This window comes from Acanthopagrus latus, chromosome 18 (assembly GCF_904848185.1).
Source record: "Acanthopagrus latus isolate v.2019 chromosome 18, fAcaLat1.1, whole genome shotgun sequence".
In the NCBI taxonomy this organism is placed as follows: Eukaryota; Metazoa; Chordata; class Actinopteri; order Spariformes; family Sparidae; genus Acanthopagrus; species Acanthopagrus latus.
The window spans coordinates 1,913,740-1,938,718 of NC_051056.1; the positions used below are offsets into that span (position 1 = coordinate 1,913,740).

The window sequence follows — 24,979 nt, forward strand, 5'->3', positions numbered from 1 at the left end:
ATTAAGTTAGGTCAGACATTTAGACTTGTATTATAAATTATGTTTTTAAAGGGTGTTTTGCAAAAGACAGTGGTTTAAGTACTTTTCATAGATATTGTATAAATTTTGATTTATAATTTATACAATACTTTGGACTTTTGGAATGTTGCGATGCCTTAAAGGGTCATTATGTAGTTCAGTAGAAGAAATTCCAACTTAAAATTTTAGTATTTACAATATATGTGGTAAAAATACAAACTGTTTTCATCAGTGAATAAACCTGCTGTTCTCAGAGGAAAACAAGGTCCCAGAACACTGTTTGAAGCGAGGGAGGTTGCAGGGTCCGCCACATATAAACACAGTAAAACAGTATAAACTGTGTAGTTTGTTTATTCAGTCATGAAAACAAAGAGTTTGATTTTTTTTCTGCCTAAACAAACTAAATAATCAACCAATGTGCATCCTTCTCTGCTCATTAACATTTCTTCAACAAAACTACGGACTGCTCCTTTATGAGAAAAGACAACGGTTTAAGTAATCTGATATTTAGATGTTTCAGTGACATAAAAATACTTGTTTACAGGAAATTAACTAATAAGCAAGATTTAGTATATTTACTGGACATCATACGTATCGTATTATTGGAATATTGATCATGTTTTAACAGTTAAGCAACATTTTAATGTTATTCTTGATGATCACGTTATCTGAGAACTGAGCTGATCATTTTGTTTATGTACATTAATCGCTGTACAGCTGTGTTGAGTTTCTCTACACTACATGTGTACATATGTTTTAATTAAAGGAGCATTATGTAGTTTTGTTGAAAAAATGTTAATGAGCAGAAAAAGATTGTTATTGGCTGTTTTTTTTTGTTCGTGACAGAATAAACTGAATAAAAAAACTGACCTTAAAGGACACCAAAATGTATATAATATTTTAATTTGTTTATACAAACTCAGAAATATGTGGCAGAGTCTGCCACATATTTCTGAGTTTGTATTATTACCTCATGTTGTATATATTAAAATTCTTTGAGTTTGAATTTTTTGTCCAAAACTACAGAGTGCAGCTTTGATAACTATTTTTATAATGGCTCATATCAACTTGTTCTGGTGCCATTATCTGAGAAATCCCTCTATCAAACTGAAACAAATTTTTGATGCCATAATTCAAATCATGTCAGAATTTTCACTGGAAAATGTGCTTTTAATCAAAGTCATAACATAAAGTCGGACACATGTCCTGTCATTTGTTAACTTGGTAACACAATTTTGTCTTAGTATCTCATAATTTTGACTTTTAATGGTTTCATTTTGACTTTGTATTCTAGAAAGGGTTGGGCTGCTTCAAAAATACCTTGGCAAAGCAATTTTGGTATTTTAAAAAGGTAATAATTTTGCCCCCATATATCAGTTTTGATTCTATATGAGCATATTATTTTTTCGACCTTCTCATTTCTTTCCCTCTATTTGCAGAAAGACCTTTTAATTACTCTGTAATTTCCGATATGGGTAGAAAGCCTCAGTAATCATGTTCAAACCTTTTTTTAAATTTTTTTTTTTTTTTTCGCCTTCTATGGCTTTATTACAGAATAGCTAAAGAGGTGACAGAGAGAGAGAGGGAGTGACACACAGCAAAGGGCCCCAGGCTGGGAGTCAAACCTTGGTCTGCTGCAGCAAGGACAAAGCCTCTGTACATGGGATGCCTGTTCTAGAGAGGCATCAGGGTGGTGACACTCCCGTAGACCTCCGCTGTAAAAAAAATGGTGGTGCTTTTTACCACCTACTTCTGGGGTATGGAGCTCGAATTAGTTCCAAAAACTGTCATTTGTGCGCTGAACCTCATTCACTTACGTTTCTGCACGTCGAGTAGTTCCAGAGGTAAGTTGCTGAAATATTGACCTCTTTTGAATTGTCAACTGTCTATATTGTATCAGAGGCCCTTTGTGATGCTTATACTGGTCTTCATTTGTAAATGCACAGAGTAATTATCTATATTTTATCTTGGTTGTTAAAACCAATTTTCAAGCATTACCTGCTAGCTAGTTAGCTAGCTCAACTTTGCCAGCTATGAAAGTAACGTAAGAGTTCGGTAATGAATCGCTAGCAACTTTTATATTAATGATGTACATGATTTACATGTATTATCAAGGGGTTTAATTTATTTGGCATTTATCTGCTGAACCAGATCGTGTCAGCCATCAGTAGTTGGTTACGTGTGTGATATAAGACTAGTTCTAGCTGCTAGCACTAGTAAAAATAAGGGGGTTGTTGATAAATACTTCATTTAACATTTCATTGAATTTTGAGACATACTAACTTTTCATCATGTGACGTGTTGTTGGCTGTACTTAATTTTTTGTACTGTTCCATGTTCAATTTAACATGGTTACTCTCTTTCATGCGGGCTTTCACGCTGTAATTTAAGGGGCTGTTGTGGGTGGTGGAGGTGGCTGCTGCTAATGGTCCACTAATTGGCGGCTAATTTGGTCCTTCTCCTGATTTTTTTTTTTTATTTGCTTCTTCATCGTTAAGCAGTCATGGATCACCCTGGTTTTTGTTTTTCTTGTTCACAGACACACAAGCACAATTCTTGTTGTCTGTCATTGTTTAATAAAAAATACTGTCTTTGAAAACCTTCATTTGTATCAGCCATCCTTACATTTGTGTCTCAATAACTGTAACAGGAGTTACAAGTGTTGTGTCATAATAGTTAGTTGCTTAAGTTACTTGGGTTGAGTTACAGCTACTCTTACTCTGTGCATTTACCCAGAGCCACAGAGGAAAATCTTAATAGCTCTGCACTTACCCATAGACCCAAACATACTAGTGTAAAGAATTTTTTATTCTGTAATAGTTTTGATAATATGTGTATGGCTTCATCTGAAATAATCTAGTAATATTCTAGTCTGAACATGATGATGTTTCACATTGTGGTCCTGTGGGTGGCCACTTTCATCAGAAGAAGTGAGCTAGCTGCTAGGTAAATGCTGAACGGACCACGGCAGACCTCTTAGTGCTGCCATGAAGGTAAGCTGATGGCTGAATCGGAATTTATAAGCCAAATCACAGGAATCAATAATACAGCCCAGACTTTGCACAAAAATGAAACTCATGAGACTTCTATCCTCAGATGAATGACATAGAAAAGAGAAGTTAAACATGAACACTAAGCTTTTCCCTCCAAAAATGTAAAACTTATTTAAGTAGTAGACAGCTTTTCTTTGTCACCCTGCCTCTCTAAATGCAAAAGTGACATTGACAAAAATGCAATAATTCAATAACAGCTCAAAAAGTACTTGGGTGTGTGATTTTTTATTTTTATGTTATACCATTCAATAATGCAATCGCTGCTGTCTGTCCCATAGAAGTACATGACAGCCAGCCTATGTTTTGGAACTATTGGGGCTTACATGAACCACTTGACTGCCCAGGCAGCGACATCAAAGAGTGTCACAACTCTTTCTCTCTATGGCACTGCACTGAGCTAAACAGCACCACATGTTCAAACTTCTGAGAAAAAGCAATCAAAGGAAGGGTAACATGGAAAGACAAAAGAACAGAACTACTAGAGCAGAAGCTAACCCGGAAGTGGGCGGGACTTTTTACTACTGTATTCCCACCTCCGTCATGATTGACGGCACAAATTGTCTTCTGATCGTCAGATCTTTATTTCATTCTGATCAGTTATCTATCACCCGAACTTTATTATATTCTCATCACTTCATCACTAGGCTCTTTGTTTTATTTTTTTTTTTATCAGTTACTCATGACTTCTCACTGATTTCTCATGATTCCCTGCTGGACATGGCTGTTGCTGAATGACCTCAGTGAGTCAAATGGCCGCTCTCTATTGGCTGTCTCTACTGTCAGTCATCAGTGAGGCGGGAGCAGGAACATTCCTCCTGTCGCTGATGGAAAAAAAGAGAAAGTTTCCAAGATGGCGGCGTGGACCTGCCTGTCCGCTGGAAAACAATAGAAACAACACAGAGGGACAGAGTTAGCCCGATCTAACTGACGAATCCGCTGCCTGCTCTTTACACCTTACTCATCTCGAGTCGGGCTCGGCCAAGGGGAGGATTATCCGCGCCGGCACCTTGGCAGAAACAAATTAAAAGTATGATGCTTTATTTAAATGTTTCAGGCTAGCCACCTAGCTAGGTTGCAAGCCAGCTAGCCGAGCTCTCGTTAGCCTGTCTACCCAAAACATAGCCCTAGCAGCTAGCGACTAACGGCTGCAAGGAGGCGGAGGATCAGCTGTTTGCTAGACAGATGCTGTAGGAAGAGCGGACAGCAACACTTTAACAGTAAGTGATTTTAAAAACTTACTCTGCTTAAATTATCTAGAAAGTCGTGTCGTTTGTTTTGTGCCGTATGAAGCTGTAGTGTTAGATGAATTAACGCGTTCATTAACTGAGTAATTGCTGCCAAGTTTGTGAAGAAGCCAAGTTGTTAGCCAGCGCTAGCTTGTTAGCTCTTGTTCCGCTAACCAAGCTAACTACTAATACTTGAGCAAAATAAAGTTTCATACAAGTTACAGACCCGTTATGATGCCCACATTCACCGTAACGTTAGTGTTCACAAATAACTGGAGGTGAAGAGAGAAGCTAACGGAAGCCAGCTCCAAAATAACCTGATTTTAATGGCAGTTCAGAAAATTTTGTAAGGAATTTTCGACGCTCCAACTTTGATTTTGAGTGGAGGAATGTGCTAACTTAACTTAGCTCAACGGGAGTGAGTTTGATAGCGAGAGAGCAGCACACTGGTCTCTGATTGAAATGGAAGCGTAGAGTGAACTAGTTAAAGGGTTTGTTCAGAAAGTAGTGGGCTGGTTTGTTCTCAGACCACAGGGATAAATGAGAGGTTTGTTTTTTGGGGTTAAACTGAGGTGGAATGTGGCTCTATTAAGACTCCAGCAGCTCTGCTTTAACGTTACACAGCAACTTAAATGAGCTGGTGTATATAGTGAGGTTGATAGTACACACTCGGGTTTAAACGGGTAAATTCAGGAGGCTGAATGGTATTGCACCCAAAAACCTTAATTTTCCTCTTCGGCAGTGAGTGCCGCTGTGACTGAAGGCCATTAGCAAGACAAAGGTCGCCTCCATGGAGCCAGCACAGGAGTCTTTGTAAAGGGCAAGGGGGGGTGTATAGACGCCCAGAGTGAAAAAGAGCCAAATTCAGCATTTTATGGACGAAACCTGAACCGGGAGTTTACTACAAGTCTTTATTGATGATGGCGGATTTTGTTACACCGCGACACAGCGCGGTGATGGAGAGGCTCCGCCGGAGGATCGAGCTCTTCCGGCAGCATCACAACAGCTGCGAGAGCCGCTACGAGAACGCGACGCTGGAGCGACTGGAGCTGGAGAGGCAACAGACCTTCGCCCTGCACCAGCGCTGCCTGCAGGCCAAAGCCAAGCGGTCCAACAAGCACCGGCAGCCCCAGCCAAGCGGAGACCAGTCCGGCCAGAGAGCGCCGGGCGGCGGCGGCAGCGGAGAACACGGGGAGAGCGGAGGGACGGCGGCGGAGCAGAGCCGCAACAGCACCCTGATAGCGGTGAGTGACCACTGGACACATGCAGACACAAACTCACGGCAGAGTGCTGGATGGGCTGCGCACAGCGGGCAGATATCAAATATTTGGCATTTACAGACCGGATCCAGACTGATTTATCGGCTGTACGAATCATAGCACAGGGGAATCACAAAGTGTGTCTGCTGCTGCTGCTGATGGTGCTGCAGATAGATTGTATGCTGTGCTATAAGTAGCAGGACATTAATGGAGAGTACTGGGGACCATTCCATTCTAGTTTAACTTGTGAAACAACACCAGCAAAATGTGTTGTGTCCAACTAGACTTCGACTGGTTTACACTGGTTGTTGAGTGTAATCTCTTGAAGGTCTGGTTGTTTGTTTAGTAGTTGCACTTACAAACATTACTGCGTGTTAGAAACGTGTCTGCTGAACACTCCAAGACAGCAAGCACTGCAGTGATAAATCAGTTGTCAGCTCCTCAGTTAGGGCACATGGTTTAGACCATGACAGTGTTAGCTGGTTAGCATGTTAATTTCAACTGATCTTGTTAGAACTGTCATTCTGTTCTGATTCGATTTTAAAAAAAGGTTTTCAACCAATTTTTACTTATTGCAACTTTAATATATTCAATGTATTAGCTTAGTGTGTCCAGTTGAGGCTGATGTGAATGTCATTTGTTCTGCAGGTGCTGGTGTATTCGAGGTGTAAGTTTGAGCTAGAGGAACTGAATTGGCAACAGAGTGTATTATTTCTTATCATTTTAATGAACAGATCAGAAAACTGCACCTAGTATTCAGACACAATGTCCTGATGATTTCTTCTGAAACCGATAAACATGTCGGTGATGTCTGAAGTCTGACCCACAGTGTTACAGAGTGAAGAGGTGCTTTTTAGTGTGTTAAAAAGATATTTAACACAGATCTTATTTGTCTGCTGTCTGAAGTGTTTCACTGAGCTCAGACAGCTCCTGCGTCTGTTAATCAGAGCTGATCACACAGATTGATCACTGATGTGCTGAAGCTGCTGATCAGAGAAGCCTTTTTCACTCAGTTGAAACCACTGCTGTCTCTGTGTGTGTGTGTGTGATTGACAGAGGAAGTGTGTATGTGTCTGTCTGGTCATGTGACTTGTGTGTTTCCCTTAAGTCCTTCTTGTGGTCCTGGTTGTGGTTCTGTAACAGACACAAACTGTTTTGGTTCAAGCCTTTCATCCTCCTGAAGTGTTCATGAGCAAGACGTAAGATCCCCTGACCTTTGACTGCTTTATCTTTTTGTTTTGGTGTTTATTTCACTAACAATTACTCAGTTAACTGATCTGCTTATTATGTCAGTTGACGATTTATTAATAGTAATAAACTTTGAAAAAACTATACTTTTCTAAACAAGGTCACAAAGTGCTTCACAGAAAATGGAGAAAAACCTAAAAAACAATACAAGGATTATAAAACGAGTTGGGTATAATAAAGTTTAAAAATGATACCTGGCAAAAGTCATACAACCCAGTAAGTTATTTAAGAAGTCATAAATATCATCCTACAAATGACAGTTTAGATAAAGGATTTAGAAGATGCACAGACTAATTTGTTAGATAAGAATATCAAACATTTGCAGGAGTCAGATGATTGTGTTACAGTTTGTGACTATTCTTTGTCACATTGTTCTTACAGTTGCTCAGACTGTTGAAATGTGCGTCTAGTCTGGATTTTATTTCTGAAAGTATGTGTCAAAAGTTTTTGATACAAATATACTTAATTTCTACATCCAAATCTTCAGCAAGGAGTGATACTTGTACCACATGAGTGTTTTAGATTCGAGCCCGACAACGAAAAGCTGTGTATTACTTAGATAAGTGGGAAAGCTTAGTGTTCATGTTTAAAGGTCCCATATTATACTGTTTGTCATCAATTTCTCACAGCTGTCAGAGGTCCAACAGCTCTGTATTCAATATGCATTGCCCCAAACCTATCCGTGGTCCTGAATTTCAGCTCTCTAAAAGTCGCTCTACAGAGCTCTATTCAGAGCAGTCTGTTTCTGTCCCTGCACCTTTAAATGCTGATGAGCTCCGTCTGTCAGCGCCTACTTGGAGAGCCCTCCCTGCTATGTCACTGTCAGGAAGAGGATGCCCCTTGCGTTAGCAGTAGCATGCGCTAATGTTTACGGTGGAAATAAGGCTATGGCTTGCAGAGATTTTTTCGTTCAACCATACCAGTTGGACCCAGAATTGGACCCAGAATGAGAGGCTCCTGAAGAAGTACAGACTCTGCGGCTGCAGCAGGACGTTTCAGAATGGTTAGTGTGTCTGTATAATGTTAGTTTGTTCGTATGTGTAGCTAACAGCTAGTGAAAGCTGTGTTTGTCTCCAACACAGTCTCCAAACTCTTGGACACTGTTAGCATCGTCTCTGTCTCCAGTCTGCACATGTTTCCAGACTTTTTACTGTGACAACCAAGCTCCATCGTAATATTATTAACATTAAACTCGCTTCAAACGGCATCACATAGCGGACTGAAGCGGCACTAACTAGTTAGCTGGTTTCCAGCTGACTTCACCATACTCATAGGCAACTATAAATACTATAAAACCTGAGGAGGTCGGCCCATGATAATGACTGCTCCTTTCGTTACATAACGAAAGGAGAAGATTCTGAACGGCTTGTAGGACTGCCATGTTACCAGTGGGTGGGCTGCAGAGACCATACAGGAATCGCTTGTTTTCCTCATTCTGGGAGTTGGCACATTCAGGGAGACCAGCTTATATATTTAGAGACCAGAGAAAACGTGTTTTTTATGATTTGGGACCTGTAACTTTTCTTTTCCATATCATTCATCTGATGATGGATGTCTCGTGATTTTCATTTGAGCGCAACTGGGCTGTATTATTGATTCCCGTGTTTTGGCTTATAAATTCAGATTTAGCCATTTGTTTACCTTCATGGTAAAGTGATCTGCTGTGATCCGTTCAGCATTTACCTAGCAGCTAGCTCACTTCCTCTGATGAAAGTGGCCACCCACAGGACCACAATGTGAAACATAATCATGTTCAGACTAAGAATATTACTAGAATATTTCAGATCAAGCCATACACATCAAAACTATTACAGAATAAAAACTATTTTACACTTGTATGTTTGGGTCTATAGGTAAGTGCGGAGCTACTAAGATTTTTTTCTATGGCTCTGGGTTAGTGCACAGTGCAGAGTAAGAGTAAGGGTAGCTGTAACTCAACCCAAATAACTTAAGCAATTAACTGTTATAACAAAACACTCAGTTATTGAGAAACCAATGTAAGGATGGCTGATACAAATGAAGGTTTTCAAAGACAGTATTTTTATCCATGACACCGCAACCATGAAGAGCCAAATAATAAAAAAACCTCAGTAGAAGGACCAAATTAGCAGCCAGTCGCAGACCATTAGCAGCAGCCACCACCACTATCGTCAGCCGCCGTGACCACCATCGTCAACCGCCATGACCACCAGCAGCAGCCACTTAAGATAAAGCGCAGTAGCCTACATGGAAGAGAGTAACCATGTTAAAAACAGTTCAAAAAATTAAGTGCAGCCAACAACACATCATATAATGAAAAGTTAGTATGTCCCAAAATTCAATGAATTATCAAATGAAGTATTTATCACAAACGTCCCCGTAATTCTACTAGTGCTAGCAGCTAGAACTAGTCTTATATCGCACACATAACCAACTAACGATGGCTGACATGGTCAGGTTCAGCAGATAAAAGTCAAAATAAATTAAACCCCTTGATAATACATGTAAATCCTGCTTGTTAGTTACACAACATCATTAATATAAAAGTTGCTAGCGATTCATAACCGGACTCTTACGTTACCTTCACAGCTGGCAAAGTCGAGCTAGCTAACTAGCTAGCAGGTAATGCTTGAAAATTGGTTGTAACAAACAAGATAAAATATAGATATTTACTCTGTGCATTTACAAATGAAGACCAGTATAAGCATCACAAAGGGCCTCTGATACAATATAGACAGTTGACAATGCAAAATATGCAATATTTCAGCAACCTACCTCTGGAACTATTCGGTGCTCAGCAGTATAAGTGAATGAGGTCCAGTGCCCAAGTGACAGTGTTTGAAACTAGTACGAGCTCCATACCCCAGAAGTAGGTGGTGAAAAGTGGTGGTCTATCGGAGTGTTGCCACTCTGTTTACTCTGTCACTCTGAGTTAGTGGTCTCAGTTTCAGTTTTGGTTTACTCCTCCACTGCATCCTGTATGTGTCCATTTTGCCTGACAGATAGAGTGTGTGTGTGTGTGTGTGTGTGTGTGTGTGTGTGTGTGTGTGTGTGTGTGTGTGTGTGTGTGTGTGTGTGTGTTTGTGTGAGAGCACATGTGAGTAGATACTCAGCTGTTAGAAGACAGAGGAGAAAAAGAGTGTAAAAGACTTCAAAGTCCATCTGATAACTTGCTGCAGGTGGGATTGATCAGGTTTAAACTGCAGCTCAGGACACCAAATGGGCTGAACATGAAGAAAAAGCGGTACATGAAATCAAACTGTGTCCAGGCAATCTGTCAAACTGACTTACTGAGAGGCATTTAAGAAAATACCAAGATGTACTAGTTCAGGATGTTCTGCTGACCACTGAGGCTTTATGTGCATTAAGTTGACTACATTTCAAAACACTGTTTAGTTGCAAGTATGTCCACAGTTGGGTTTCTTAGGTACTTCAGCAGAGGGCGGTTTCCACGGTGAAACACCTGTCCAGAAAACTACAAAATCTTTTTCCTGCTCTTTTGTTTTAACAAAGTGCATCTCAGCCAACATTTAGTGAGGAAGAGGAATCATTAGTTCATTGTCGTGAATGACAAAATCACAGAAAAGTTTAGACAGAAAGTTTTCTTAACTTTTACTGCCACAGTCACAAGTCTACTCAGTTTCCTCCTGCTCATTGTGATCACTGTTTTAATGCAGCTGAATTCATTAAGTTGTGATAGATAAGTACACTTTCTGTTTGTGTTGACACATAGCAGTGATTCAGTTTCAGCCCATAAACACTACATATTGGTGAGCAGTCATTCTAAAGCTGCTGTGGCGTTCAAATCTCATTTATCAGACATCAGCTCTACTGTGAATTTCAGCTGCACTGACATTTAAAATGAACAATTGCAGAGAAAGTTAGAGGCCAATTGTCTTCATAACTGCTCTGGCACTCTGCCCCCGACCCTCACTGGCTGATGTCATTGTGTTAGAAAAGATGACATAGTTTTATTTGAAATGGAAAAGATGCATTCTCAAATTCTACTGGTTTAATGTGGACATGCTCTGAAGAAGTTCTGAGGTCCTTTTTGAGATTTTTAGGGTAATTAAAAATCCGTCATCCATCAGGGGGTTCTAGTTTCTATGGAGGAGTTGCTATGGGTATTTAAGAAGCTTAGAGATTCTTTAAGATTAAGGGGTTCTTTTAAAAGGTTCTAGTGTCGTTAGAGGAGGTTCAGTGTCCTTATGACGGTTCTGATGGCCTCTGAGGAACCTCTAGGGGTCTTTTACGAACATTTAGGCCTCATTATTCATAGTTTACAGGGTCCAATATGAGTTTGTAATGGCTGCTGTGGAGGGTCTAGGTAGGCATGTGAGAGATATATTGGATCAATGAATTATAAAATATGGTGATCCCAGGTAATACGATCATGTTTTTGGTCTATGTGAATAAAATTGACTTGAAAATTCATATTATTAGGTATTCATCAGTATTGTTGAATATTCTTGAATTAAAAATCACTGTGAAGCAGTAGTTGGCTGTTTGTACCTTTTTTATAAGTTGTGTCTGTGATACACTAATAAACACAGAGGAGAAGAAGAATGTAGAATATTAAATCATCCATCTTTGCTCAATATGTCTGAACCTTTGTTACCCTCGGGTGTGCATAATCTACAGGTGAGGAACTTTTTATTAAAATACAAAAGTGTGAAGTCATCGATTATGTAATCGGTATAAACCAGGAGAAGGAGGTTCTTGTTGGTTATCTGTAGGCTGAAGAAATCCACATCGTTCATCCCTAGCTCCAGGGGTCCTTCTCAGAGTTTTTCGTGGCTATTGAGGAGTTTTTGGGGTCTTTTTGATTGGAAGTGTTGATAATACCTGATACCTTTCACCTCACTAAAACAGTTTGAGCACTGATTGGTCAGAGAAATCATCACTAGATTCCTCACTTGATGTGACATGTAGCGAGCTGAATCGTCTCTTCATCTGTTCTCAGATCAAGGGTTTCATAAACTCTCCTGTTGTTTCAGCAGATTTTTGCCTGACCAACAATCGCCCCTTCATACCGTCCATGGTTCCTGTGTGTGTTTGTGTCATGTTGAAAATGATGTCACAGCAGTTTTACATGGTGTTGCTATGACGATCAGCTGAAGCGGAAGTGTCTGCAGTGGAAAACAAAAATGAGTACCTGGTGACCGGGCTGAGCTGTACCAGGCAGTGGGAACGAGGTTTCAGTCACTCCACTAGTCATGGAGAAAGTTCTGATGCTCTGAGCGTTTCTCTGGCGACTTAAAGCAGCTGAACACAACAACAAAATGATGGGATTATGTTTAGAAATAATGAGTTCATCCCTCCATTAGAAAGGACAAAAAGTTGTTGTTTTGTCATTCTGTGTTTATTTAGTCTCGTATTAAATCTGATATGAGTCAGTCACAGCCGTGCTCCTCTGCTTCTCTGTTACAATCAGTTTGTTTCTCAGAGTGAATCTGTTCTCAGACTGACAAACACTAACTGGAGTCCTGAGAGGTGACTCAATCTGAACAGAAACCCCCAACCGCCCCCTCACAGCTGACTCATCACTTCAGTGTATGTGTGCGTGCGTGCGTGTGTGTGTGTGTCCTGAATACTAACACAGGAAACACCTCGCTTTCACTCTGCTTGATGTCAAAGGCAGTGGGAGGAGGAGCTAAATCCTCTCTGAAAAGCTGTGATTGGTTTCTCTACTAAAGGGACGCATATGATAAAATAACCAGTTAACAATGGGAACACATGCAAAATGATCTACTTCTCTTCTTCCTGTTCTGTTCTGTTCCTGTCTTCTTCCTCATCAGTGGACTGAATTTATTGGTTTTATTTTGTTTTTTTTGTCTTCAAGATTCATAATTTCTTTTACAAGGAGTCCTCCCCAAGACAGCAGCATAAACCATTTCATGCAACAGAGTTAAAAACAAGCAGCAAATTACACCAATGCAATGAATTTACCAGTGTTGAGTAACAGGACATGAAAATTCAGTGCTCACATAGTTCTTAATCCTGTCTTTCATACCTGTTAAATGATGAAGTTAAGTCTCTGTAGTGCACCAAGATTCTGTCTGAACATCTTTTTAATTCCCCCAAATTAAAAACGTATCTAAAATTGATAGCACCACAAGTTGGAGAAGTTGTTGAATAAAAAAATCAGTACTCGCTTTTTGGACCTTTCCAAAGATGCAAAAATTTGGGGGGAATGCGTAGAGAATCACACATCAGAAAATGACAGGAAATGAGAAACTCCCTAAAACTATTTACTGCAGCAACCAATTCACATCACTTGTAAATTCTAGGTCAGTCCACCTACAGAAGATGATTATTTTGAAATCATCAAAGTCATGAAATAAAGACTTAATTAGTAAGATTGAGAAATTATTCATACACACTAAATTGATTATGTCACGTCCCCATTGTGGGACTAATGAAGTTTTAACTTATCTTATTGTTTCCTCCATCATCTTCACATCTTTAAATCTCATTTGTTATTTTTTCTGATATCCAATCAAGGATACCTATTCACAAATGATTAGAGCAGATATATCAGTTTGTTGATATTATCGGCTCATTTTGGCCTGTCACAGATATACCAGCATTTATGATGTATATCAGCTGATATAAAACTTTTTTTTTTTTTTTTACAGAAAAAGATGCTTTGGCTGACTGATAATCAGTAACTTCCAAGAGCTTTACCATTTCAGTCCACTGGTGTTTCAGACAATACACATTTGTTAATCTGTAAAATATCCTATCATACCATATCAACCAATAAAAGACACAGTGACAGTAAGTGTGAGTTCACAGTACATATATAGACGGTACAAAATAAAGGTCAAATATAGACAAACTTACTGTAAGTCCTGTGAGTTCAGTTTGCATACCTTCCAATGTACAATGATAATGATACAGAGCTTGCTTTGCTTCTAAAAGTTGCTGAGATTTTAAAGAAAATAGAAGAATGGACATGAGTCAAATAATGAATTTAAGTGAAAGAAACACAGTATTCCAGCTGCAAACATGAGGCTAAAACTCTGATAAGCTAACATGAACTCACCAGATATTTAGGATTTCTGTGGCAAAGCGGGGACCAGCAGTTCCAGTGTGAGTCACTCTAAAGATAATTGGAAGATTTATTTGACTGTTTGTTATGTCAAATATGCAGACTTAGTTGTTTTAGCCATAACAGTCTTCTGAATGTGCAGACTCAACTTGACTTCGACATGGCTTTGTTGTTTACAGTGCAACATTATCAGGGAAAAGTACTGTGCATCCCCATTGATGGAGTCGACTGCATCCTTTGAATTTAAGCACATTATAATTTACTCAGGTGTTGTGCTGAGTAGTGAGCCAGTGATTGTAACTAGCTCTGACACGTCGCTGTAAGGAGAGAGATAACTATTGTAACAGCAATAGAAAACATCCTCCATTGTTGTCAGCGCATTTGTCTTTGTCTTCTCTTTGATTAGCTGTTGTATTGCTGTTAATTTTAGGACGCCAGCTGGTTATTAAGACATTACAGTATAAATAATAGGGCTGTAACGATACATCAAACACACAACTTTACTCTAGAGGTGCTTAGCTCTGTGTGAGTGACCAATGGTGAAGAATTGGCGAACCACTGCTGTGGTGTTAATGTGGTGTTACGTAGCTCGTAGGGCTGGAACTGGACTGGAAGTTGTGTCCCGATTCTGCCTTCTCACACCGTGTGTTGTTACAGCCCTAATGAATAACATTTTAAAGACTTTGTACAGTCATTTTTTTAGAGTTAATACTCAAAATGGCTCCTGAATATTAGACTAATGTCATTTCAACTTGTTGAATCTCTAACTCTGACCATTGACACCTTGTATGTGAACTGTGGGGGAGCACAATTATCAATTACTGACCATCTCAGTGACAGTTACAGTAGCAACAGTAGCCCTATTCAAACTGCCCTTTGAGTGTGGGGATCCTGCGCCAGTTATCCGCATCTACCTCTGTGAGCGTTTCAGATGTGGCAAGGGGTGAAATTTCCCTCTGGCACTGATCCACCTCTGAAGGTACTATCAGAGGCGCGGTATTGGCGAACCAAACCAGTGTAAATCGGCGTGCATTGAGGGCATGTCGATTGGACAGTCTGATAACTACACTGGTCCCTCGCTCAACTAAATGCAGAGAAATGTCCCACAAAGCAACTTTACCTTACCAAACAAAAGTAATGTAGTAACTGTAACCATCTTTGGCAACTTATATGAGGAAAAATATACCACAGTTATACCTGGAGAAGTGTCTGTTCTCCCACCTGTCCTTGCGTCTGTCACCTGCAAAAAGCTTTTACTCATCAAGTCAGTCAGGATCTCAACAACAACACATTATAACTAGGGGTGTCCCGATCCGATCATGTGGTTACAGACTCGATCGGAATCAGATGTTACATCCTGATCAGGGGTCATATATATCTATATATAGGGTTAGGGTTAGTTCTCTCTATCTATCTATCTATCTATCTATCTATCTATCCATCCATCCATCCATCCATCCATCCATCCATCCATCCATCCATCCATCCATCCATCCATCCATCCATCCATCCATCCATCCATCCATCCATCCATCCATACATACATACACACATACATACACACATACATACATACATACATACATACATACATACATACATACATACATACTAGATACTAGATACTAGATATTAAAGGACTCAGATCGGGGTAACAAAAGAAAAACCGGATCAGGACATCCCTAATTATAACAGCATCCATATGATTGTAAACTGTCAGCAGGTTCCTGTTTCGATTGATAGGAGGACACCGGCGAAACACCTTAAAAAAACCACACAGGCGTCATCATCGTGACTTGTACCGTTACTCTTTAAGATCCGCAGTGCCGGCTTTCTGTGTGAATTACACAGCGGTTCGTCTTTATGGCGGAGCTGCTCCACTGTGGTGAAAATGTGGCTCTGTGTAAAAAGGGCAAGTGGTATCAGCTCACTTGAGATACCTGACAGATGAAGCTGGTTGAAGACTAAAATACCCAGAATGCCCCTTGTGTGCTCTGTTCAGTGACTGTGTAGCTACTGCAGGACCACCCCCACCCAGCTCTGTGTTCGTGGTAACGAGGAGGCGGAGTCAGACCTGTATTTCAAGTTTAAGACGTTCAATGAGTCACCAGAGTTTCCTTTTCCTCAGGCAGACTCACTGATCTCGCTCCCTGTGTGTTCATCAGTTTCTCTTTACCCCAACTCCCCCCACCCACGCTCTTTGGTTCTACTCATCTTATCTGCATGACAGTCAATATAAAAAAAATTTCTCTAGAAAGCTTTGCATATCTGATTTATTTCCTCTTTGTATTCAGTGTTCAATCTATAAACAGTCACCAAAAGTGAAAAACGTGTCATGTTCCCAGAGTTCATTGTTTTGATTTGTCCATCAGTCTAAAACCAAAGACATTCAGTTTAATATCAGGGTTCTCCCCAGAAATTTTTACTATAGTGGCGCACTGTCAGCCGGGGGGAGCCGGGAGGGTGTGTGACTTGCTCCTCCGCCGCTCCTCATGGGCTCCCGTAGATCATAGTGGGATACGTCCCCGCATTGACTTTCCACAGAGAAACACAACAACATGCAGCTCGCCAAGAGCTTGTTCCTAAAACTGCACTGTCTTGTTAGTAACTTGGTTTTGAGGCGTCGGACCTCAAACAAACCACGGTTCACTGCACAGTTTGTTCAAAGGCTGTTGTGACTAAAGACAGCAGACCGACACGTTTATCTGAGCCTCTCAAGCAGACGCACGTATCAGAGTGGGACACTTGTTGCTCACTACGAGAAGACCGCGGCAGCCCACAAACACCCGCTATAAAGCAGCTGACATTAGCAGAATCATTTAATCATTGTGCTTCGTATGGGAAGAAAGGGCCCCGGTTGTCAGCTGTTACGGATGCAGTCACGTTGCATATTGTTAAAGATATAGGAAATATACACCCTTAATCTGAAAATGAGTATAGTGGCGCTGAGCTCGCAGTATAGCGGTGCTGTTATTCCACCGTCTGGGAAGAATGGATGATCAAAATTATTGCAGATTTATCAGAACTCCAGACTAACTTCTGGTAGGCGTTATTTTTCATTTAGGTGCGCCTATTAAAACATTTTAATTTAATTTCTTAAGACATTTTTGAACAGGATTAGAAGTTCAGATGAATGTTTTCTTTATTTAAATCACAGCACATGCAACATGAAATTGTGATAACCTTATTAAAAAAGAGTTAGAAAGTGCTAATGTTTAATTCTGTTGGAAGAATGTAATTAGGTTTTTTATTACACCTTTACAAAAAAGATATGGGGGAGGGGGTTCCAGCTGCTGGAGACAATGTGGGATGGACAATGCCAATCATTTCCATGTTTTCTGGAATTGTCCAGTCATTGTTCCTTATTGGCAGGAAATCCACAAACATATTAACAATGTATTTGGAGTCAATATCCCTTTTACAATTGATGCAATTTATATGGGAGACATTCAATTTGACGGATGGAGAAATAACGATATAAAGTTGGTCCAAATTCTCCTAGCTGGAAGCAAAAAACTTATTACAAGAAACTGGCTGAAACCCCATCTACCCACTATAGATGAATGGATAGACATGATTTATGAAATTTATGTAACGGAGCGGCTGTCATATTCCCTTAAAGTCCAGAAAGATAGATTTTACATAATCTGGAGCAAATGGACTGAGTATATCAAACCTATAAGAATGGACTTCTCCTAAATTACTGGAGAAAGGTCAGGAAAACTGTTCTATTGACCTAGGTTTTTTTTTTCCTTTCTTTATTTATTTTTTTTAACCTGAACCTATTTATTTTGTTATATTGCCACACTGGCATTTTGTTTTCTATACCTCTCCAATGTGAAAGCCTCCCATGTTCCTTTTTGTTAATAGTTCTTAACAATGTTACATAAAATGTTAAAAACATCTGAAAGAGCTACATAGAAATATATGCAGGTAATCTGTGACTATTTATATGATAATGTCATTGTATACATACATGTGCTTGAGGCTGTTTGTAACAGACTGTGGCACTGTCATTTGTAAATGCTCTTTCTAAATTAAAAAAAAAAAAGAAAAAAAAGAAAGTGCTAATGTTTAAAGTGTCAGATCCCAGATATTATAGGGGTATTGTTAAAACAACATTAATCAATATAAACATTTACAACTGAATCTACAAAAAATGTGTTCTTAGGATTACATTCATTTAGAGGCTATTGTCCACATATAGTTTGTCTTAGAAATATATTTTTATTAATTTTATAATCTGACCTGCTGAATATCAGGCGCACCAGTGTTACCAACTACAATGTTAAGTTGTTCTTTACAGATTCTTGGCTGCGTGTGAGATCGCACCCTGGAGCACTGTTGGTTTTCTGTTTTCTTGACTAAATGATGAATTGACTAAATGCTGCATTCAGGGACACATACCAGAATCAGCCAAATGATGTCAGTAGCAACTTAACACCTTGTTTTTGACAGAACATTTTCCCACAATGTATTTACCGTTAAAACTTCAAAACACACAGTACAACTCTGATTACATAATTGTTAGATCAGACTTTTGTTTCTGTAGCCATTGTCCGAAGAATGTTAAATCTTTTACCTGGACCATATTCAGCCTCACTTTATTGTTTTCTAAGGGAAAAAACTAGGGAACAAAACTCACCCAGAGGCACTTTTAGGATCACTGCCAAGTGGTTAATGTTGCTACTGAGTCTGGAATTGAACAGAATTATATTAAAAAGAAGAATTATCATGGCAGTAAAAACATGTCAATGACAGGACCACAATGTTTTCATGCCCTCTCCCTTTAGAAAACTGATCTAATATGAAGTCAATACAAAGGTAAAACTCTGCTGTAAAGTACATAACAAGAAGAAAAAAAACATTTCTGTTGCTCAAAATATCTATATCACAATTTTAAAAAAATCTTTTGATTATTTCAGACAGATTGAACACAGGTCTGATCCTCTTCTTTCTGTCTATGTAATGTGGCTTAAGCTCCAGTCTGGCCCTGTACAGGTCTGGTTCTGTCTGCGTACAGTTAAAGTTTCCTGTAGTTTTTAATCCAAACAATTTCTAGCTGCTTCCAGAGTTACTAGCCAGAATCAAGGAGCTACTGGCCAACTTTCTGTCCAAATGTTTTGATTCTGCCATTTTGGCACCAGCGAGGCTGATCAGGAAATTCTCTGCATGCTTTCTAGAAAATGTCACCGTTCTCTACACTGTGACACCACTCTGCTCATATGGCTGAGACCTGGACACATTTTTACCTTCTGTTTCACCTCTGATGTCTTTCTTGGAGTTATAAAGACGTTCTGATCAGGTTTTTAGGCTGAATTCTAATTAACTTGTAATAATCGCCACACATTCTCTTTAAAAGTAACAGCCTGTGCCACATGCAGGAGGTTTGTTAATGTTTTAATCCATCAGTTATTATATATTATATTTATTTAATTTCATGGATGAAATAAGTTTAGAATCAGCTAGTCGGATATGGATGTTTGATTAGTTTCAGTTATTATAACTTTTCAGACATACTTTGAAAAGTCACTAACATCTTTGTTCTAGACTTAACATGTCAATTACTCTGCGATAGATTGTGATGAAATGTGGTTAAGATATTTATGTTTCCCTTCAGGATGAATTCTTTCTCCTATGAATTATACTTATCATCTAGCGCCATAATCAGGTCAACACGTTAATGCGTTCTGTACTGTAGTTTATGACAGATTATTTGCAGAACTAAAGAAATTCACACCTGCCACAGCTGAACTGTGTTTACGGCTAATTTGCCAAACGTTTGCTTGTTGGCTTTGGCATTGTGATCATGTTAGTGTCATGAAATGTGTCAGTTAAGTGATTTGTTGAGTTGGAGACACTTTATAAACTCTGTGAAACGCTGTCTCTGACTAATTATCAATTATTTGGACCTTCTTGTAAAATCAGCAGATGTTCTGCATCAACTTCTTTCTGTCTTTGTGTAGAAACATGGAATCTGTTTGTCCCAGTGATGCACAGGTTTGTTTCATATAGAGCAGGAAGTGACAGCTGATCACTGTGGTCATTCAGACGCAGGTTAGTGTAGCTGTGAACTGACTGAAAAGGTCAAACTGAATGTAAACATCAGAGAGAGCGTCACCTGAATCCACCTGGTGAGTCTTCTTGGGTTGAGACTGCATGTGTGGAGAATAAGTAATAGTGAAACCATGTGAGGATCAGCTGATGTGGAGTAAGTTGTGAATGTTCCTGTCAGATGTTAGTGGGTCGAGCTGCCTGCACTGAGGAAGCTCATTGTTATCTGTATTATGTAAGCCGACCGGACCGCCTGCAGCTGATTCTATTAAAGGCTGCTGCACAGACGCCAGGGAGGTTTCTACTCCAACTCGTATGAATCTGTCTGTACAGCTGCAGCACCCCCTACAGCCTGAAAACTGCCCCTACACATACTGAAATAGATACTGTCATAAGTTAACAGCTGTGTTACTCAACATTCTCTAACCTCATTTTATGATGTAAGCATCTAAATTCAGACATTCTGGATTTTTTAATCAAATTGTTTAGAACTAAAACAAGCATATTAAGGTGCAGCTTTTTTGATTATCAGTTAATTATTGGTAATTATTTAAGCTGGAATGACAAATGACCAGTAGTTTGAACTTATATGAACTATGAAATAATATACTTATTTGCTCTTTCTCTTTGTTTCATATCGTTGTTAATTAACCATCTTTGGGTTATCTGTCTAATTAAGACATGAAGGTAAAGGTGACACCATAGGTGTGCAGCAAATGTTGTAGTTAGATTTCGTTGATAATGAAAATACTTGCTACTTGCAGCTCTTGAATAGTTTGAGGAAATAACCAGGGTCATAACAGACACTAATGGATAATGACATGTTTTTTATTCAATTTAGCAGAAAAAAAAATTGAAAAACTTGCAACAAAAACATGTCAAGTAGAATCTATAAATATTTAACTTGTATGATTTAGTGGTTAGCTTATTTATTTATTTTTTAATTTGCCATCTTCAAGTGCTTTACATATGTCTCAACAAGTGTACATCTTCTCATTTTATGAAATCTTTTACTGGATTTATTTGTTGCTCAAAGACACTTAAGCAGAGTTGGGGTATGAATCCATTTGTGATGCTGTTCTGTTTGTTCTCCAGCTGCAGGAGACCGTGAAGAGGAAGTTGGAGAGTGCTGGTTCTCCACTGGGCAGAGATCAGATCAACAGTTTCAGTGACGGTTTTCCCCCCAACAAGAAGGCCTGTCTGGACAACGGAACCGCCAACGGCTCCCCGCTCGACTCCAAGCTGGGCATCAGCGATGCACTCAACTCTAACGGCACTCACGGGCAGGTGGGAGAGTCGACGGACAGCGGCAGGGAGTCGGTCTCGGACTTCCATCGGAAGGAGATGAAGCAGGAGCCCGATGACATCCTGCCCATCATGCCTCCATCGGGAGGAGGCAACAACAGCTTGTTCCCCGACCTGAACCTGAACGAGCAGGAGTGGACAGAGCTGATGGAGGAGCTGAACTGCTCTGTGGCATACGAGGACATCCAGGACATTCTCAATGACGGCTTCGAGGACCGTAAAGACCCTCTGGAGCTGGCATCGACTACAGGTGGGGCTGGGGCTGTGGGAGGAGGAGCAGGCGGAGCAGCAGGAGGTGTAGGAGGCCAGTCATCTCAGGGTCTGCTTCCTCCTGATCTGGTCAATGTGAAGTCGGAGTTCTCCCCGGCGTCGGTGGCCTTTGAGCAGGACTCTCGCACTGGCTCCCCCCATGTTAGGTCCACCTCCTCCGGGCCTCCTCCTCACCCCACCAGCTCCCCTGTTGCCTCCTCCTCTGCCTCATCCCCAGCTCTGCCCCCATCTCAGCCAGCTCCTCCCCCCAGACAGCTTCAGCCTCCCCCCAACCATCTCCTCCCTCCGGGTCCCCCGGTGCCTAAAGACCTGTCCCCCGCCCAACAGCTGCAGCAGCTGGCTGCCCAGCAGCAAAGGGCCCAGCACCTCCACGGCCAGATGCAGCACAAACAGCCACAGCCGGGGTCCAAGTTTCACAACCAGGGGCCCCATGCCCACCCCCCGCCTTGGCCCCAGATGGCAAACACCTCTCAGAGCCCACTAGGGGGCGCGTTTGGTATGGACAAGCCCACAAGCCCCTCTCTGTACCCACAGGACTTCAACCCCAGCGGGCAGAAGCAGCTGCTGATGCCTAGTCAGCCCAATAAAGTATCTCCCAAGGCGGGGGCTAGCAGCTACATGCAGGGGCCCACCGGACACCCGAACATGTTGGGGCACCCGACTTCAGGGCCTCCCCTCAGTCACGCGCCGGCCCCTGGAGCTCAGGTCTCGGCTGCCATGCTGAGCTACAACAACACCAAACCTCTGTCGCACTTTGAGGCAGGGCCCGGACCACCGCGGCCCCCCAACACCCAGAGTCAGAACAAGGCGGCACTGCTGACGCTGCTCCGTCAACAGCAGCAGATCAAACAGAAGAGCAACATGAACTTCCGCCAGCATATCCCACACACACAGGTAAGATACACATGAATAATATTCCTTGTCAACAGCAAAGAAACACTTTCTCACACTGTTGTGATTTTAGTGATCAAAGATCTCTGTAGTCAGCGGTAGAGTTTATTATATTAGTGTGGAGTAGAGACAGAGATCGGGGAGGCGGGCGGACGGATGGACGGACGCTCGTCACCCTCAACCACTACAAAGCAGCTAACATTGAAAATTAATATAGTGGCGCTGAGCTAGCAGTATAGCGCCGCTGCGCCACTGTTCCATTGTCTGGGGAGAACCCTGCTATAGAAAAGTGGGAGATTAAGTAGCTTTTTCATGGATGGCCAAATGAGGTTGCGTTTGAAGGTGGGACATCAGGGATATAATTGGCTGTTTTTGACTAATTTTGATTTACCATTATATTTCACCTTAAAAACTATTTTCCTTGCCTTGTTTGGTGTCATTATTTTCAGCACAACCTCACATGTGTGAATGTGCAGTTATTTTTTCATTTTGACATACTATATTAACACTATGGACCTAAAATCACAAAATAACATAAAATCAGAGTAGGAAAAAGTTAGATTTTTTTACTGTGAAAACCACAAATATGTGTAATGAACCAATTGCTTTAGTTATAATGCAATTGGTTCATTATGCTAAATTTGTGCATAAGTTTTTGAAATTTACAAAGTTATATGTAACTATTTACATTTAAATGCAGGCAATGCCTCAGGCTCAGGGCTCCTCAGCGCATACCTGCCTGTTCCACATTCAGCAGTCTCCTCCTTGTTTTTACTGACAACACAAAAAAACGACTACGCTACACACTAAACACACTACACTAAACACTATATAACACACTAACTATACACTCCAAACATGCTTTATGTCATAAATCTCTCAACTCTCAAAACTCGCCATCTCTGTCGCTGTCTGTATCACCGCCGGCGTCTGGTTTTGGACCTGCCGGTGCGTCCGTCAACTCGGGAGGTGGACCGTGGCGTTGGACTAGCAGCTAGCTACACACGAACATCCACAGATTCCGATTCAGCTTTGTTGTCCTCGGGATCTTCTGAGACCGGAACAGACTCGGTCTGGGCTCGTTTAATCTCATTAATCTACAACAGTCGGTTTAGGTGCACAGAACAGGACTGAACCGCTGGCAAAATCAGGGTCCAGCTCACGCCGCTGCAGGTATAAATCCGCTTGTTTCTTAAGGTTTGCCATGGAAGTGAGCTCTGCAGGGATTGGCTCTGGTGCGCCTGTGGCTATGGTGTGCAGTGATTGGCTCTGGTGTGCACGTGACTGTGGTGGCTCCGGTGGACGATGCTTGCGGAATTTGTAAAGCATTTATGAAATAATTTGTTAACGGTATAATTGCAGTCCAAACAATTTTGACGTTGCACACCCTTGAACCATGCAGCAGCCATGTTGAAACTCTCAGGTCAGTCTGATCCTGATCTGCAGAGATATTTGAGGAGCGTGCGCACGCACGCACACACACACACACACACACACACACACACACACACACACACACACACACACACTCAGACAGACAGAGATTCCTTGCTTTTATAGAGAGATGTTTAGCCATCCATAACTTTAGCTGCTGTTGGCTTGTTTTGTTCAGTTAGCTGTGCAGCTGGCTGTACTAACTTGGGAGTGTTGGTGTTTACACTGCTAATATAGGAACTTTTGTCGTTTGCAAAAAGAGGTTTTCTGTTAGCATGCTAACCTCAGCTGATGTGTCTGTTTCGTGGTGGTGTAGTGCACTGCTGAATGTGGAGGCAGTGCAGCTCTTTTTTGAGCTGGAAGGAGCTGAGGGAGACCTGAGCCTGAGGCATTGCCTCCATTTAAATGTAAATAGTTCTATGTAACTTTGTAAATTTTAAAAATGTATACACAAATTTAGCAAAGAACAGTTTAAATTTGCATTCTAAGTTGTAAAAATGGATCGTTAATTTTTTTAAGGTGAAATATAATGTTCAAATCAAAAAGTAGTCAAAAACGGCTGATTATACCCTGGACCCCAGAGGGTTAAAGAAAAACCTATTGCATCTTTAAAATTGTCAGCATTTGCGTCATATAACCTTGATTACAAAATATCAGTATTACCCCTAATAAAACATCAACAGGAGTTAATGACACTTAAAACACTTTACAGTGCATCACGTGATGATGTAGTTCACAGTGTGGCCACTGTGGAAACTGGCTTAAAAGACTAGCACTCTTCCTGGGGCCTTGATCAGAGCACTACAACAATAACAAGCTGTTCAAACTGATCAGAGTGTTCCTGCTCTGCTTTCATAACCAGGCCAACAGCACATTCCTGGACTATAACACACACACACACACACACACACACACACACACACACACACACACACACACACACACACACACACACACACACACACCTACCGCTTCATCTCCCAAATCTGCACAGGTCTGGAGATTCTTACTTCGTACAACAGACTTCATGACTAGTTTTTTGTGGTTCACTAAAATATTAAATGTTTATCTGATAAATGAATCCAAACTCAGTTCTGACCTTCCACACAGCTGTAGTAGACTGATGAACAGACTGAACAATGAGAGTCTGTTGCAGCAGCAAAGTCCTGCTGCCTCATTGAGTTTGGA

The 24,979-nt window shown here is 40.8% G+C and overlaps 1 protein-coding gene across 2 annotated transcripts in view; it reads left to right on the forward strand.

Annotated features, from left to right (window-relative positions):
* Nucleotides 1-3,910: 3,910 nt before the first annotated feature.
* The window catches only part of maml1 (mastermind-like transcriptional coactivator 1), a 34,512-nt gene continuing 13,443 nt past the window's right edge, over nt 3,911-24,979 (forward strand). Inside the window, exons 1-3 of one of the 2 annotated variants that reach the window (XM_037076857.1) lie at nt 3,911-4,288; nt 5,040-5,541; nt 20,987-22,360. In XM_037076857.1, coding sequence (XP_036932752.1) covers nt 5,215-5,541; nt 20,987-22,360 — 1,701 coding nt within the window. In that variant the 5' untranslated portion in view covers nt 3,911-4,288; nt 5,040-5,214. The remainder of the gene's footprint in view (nt 4,289-5,039; nt 5,542-20,986; nt 22,361-24,979) is intronic. The other variant, XM_037076858.1, reaches the window with a different exon arrangement.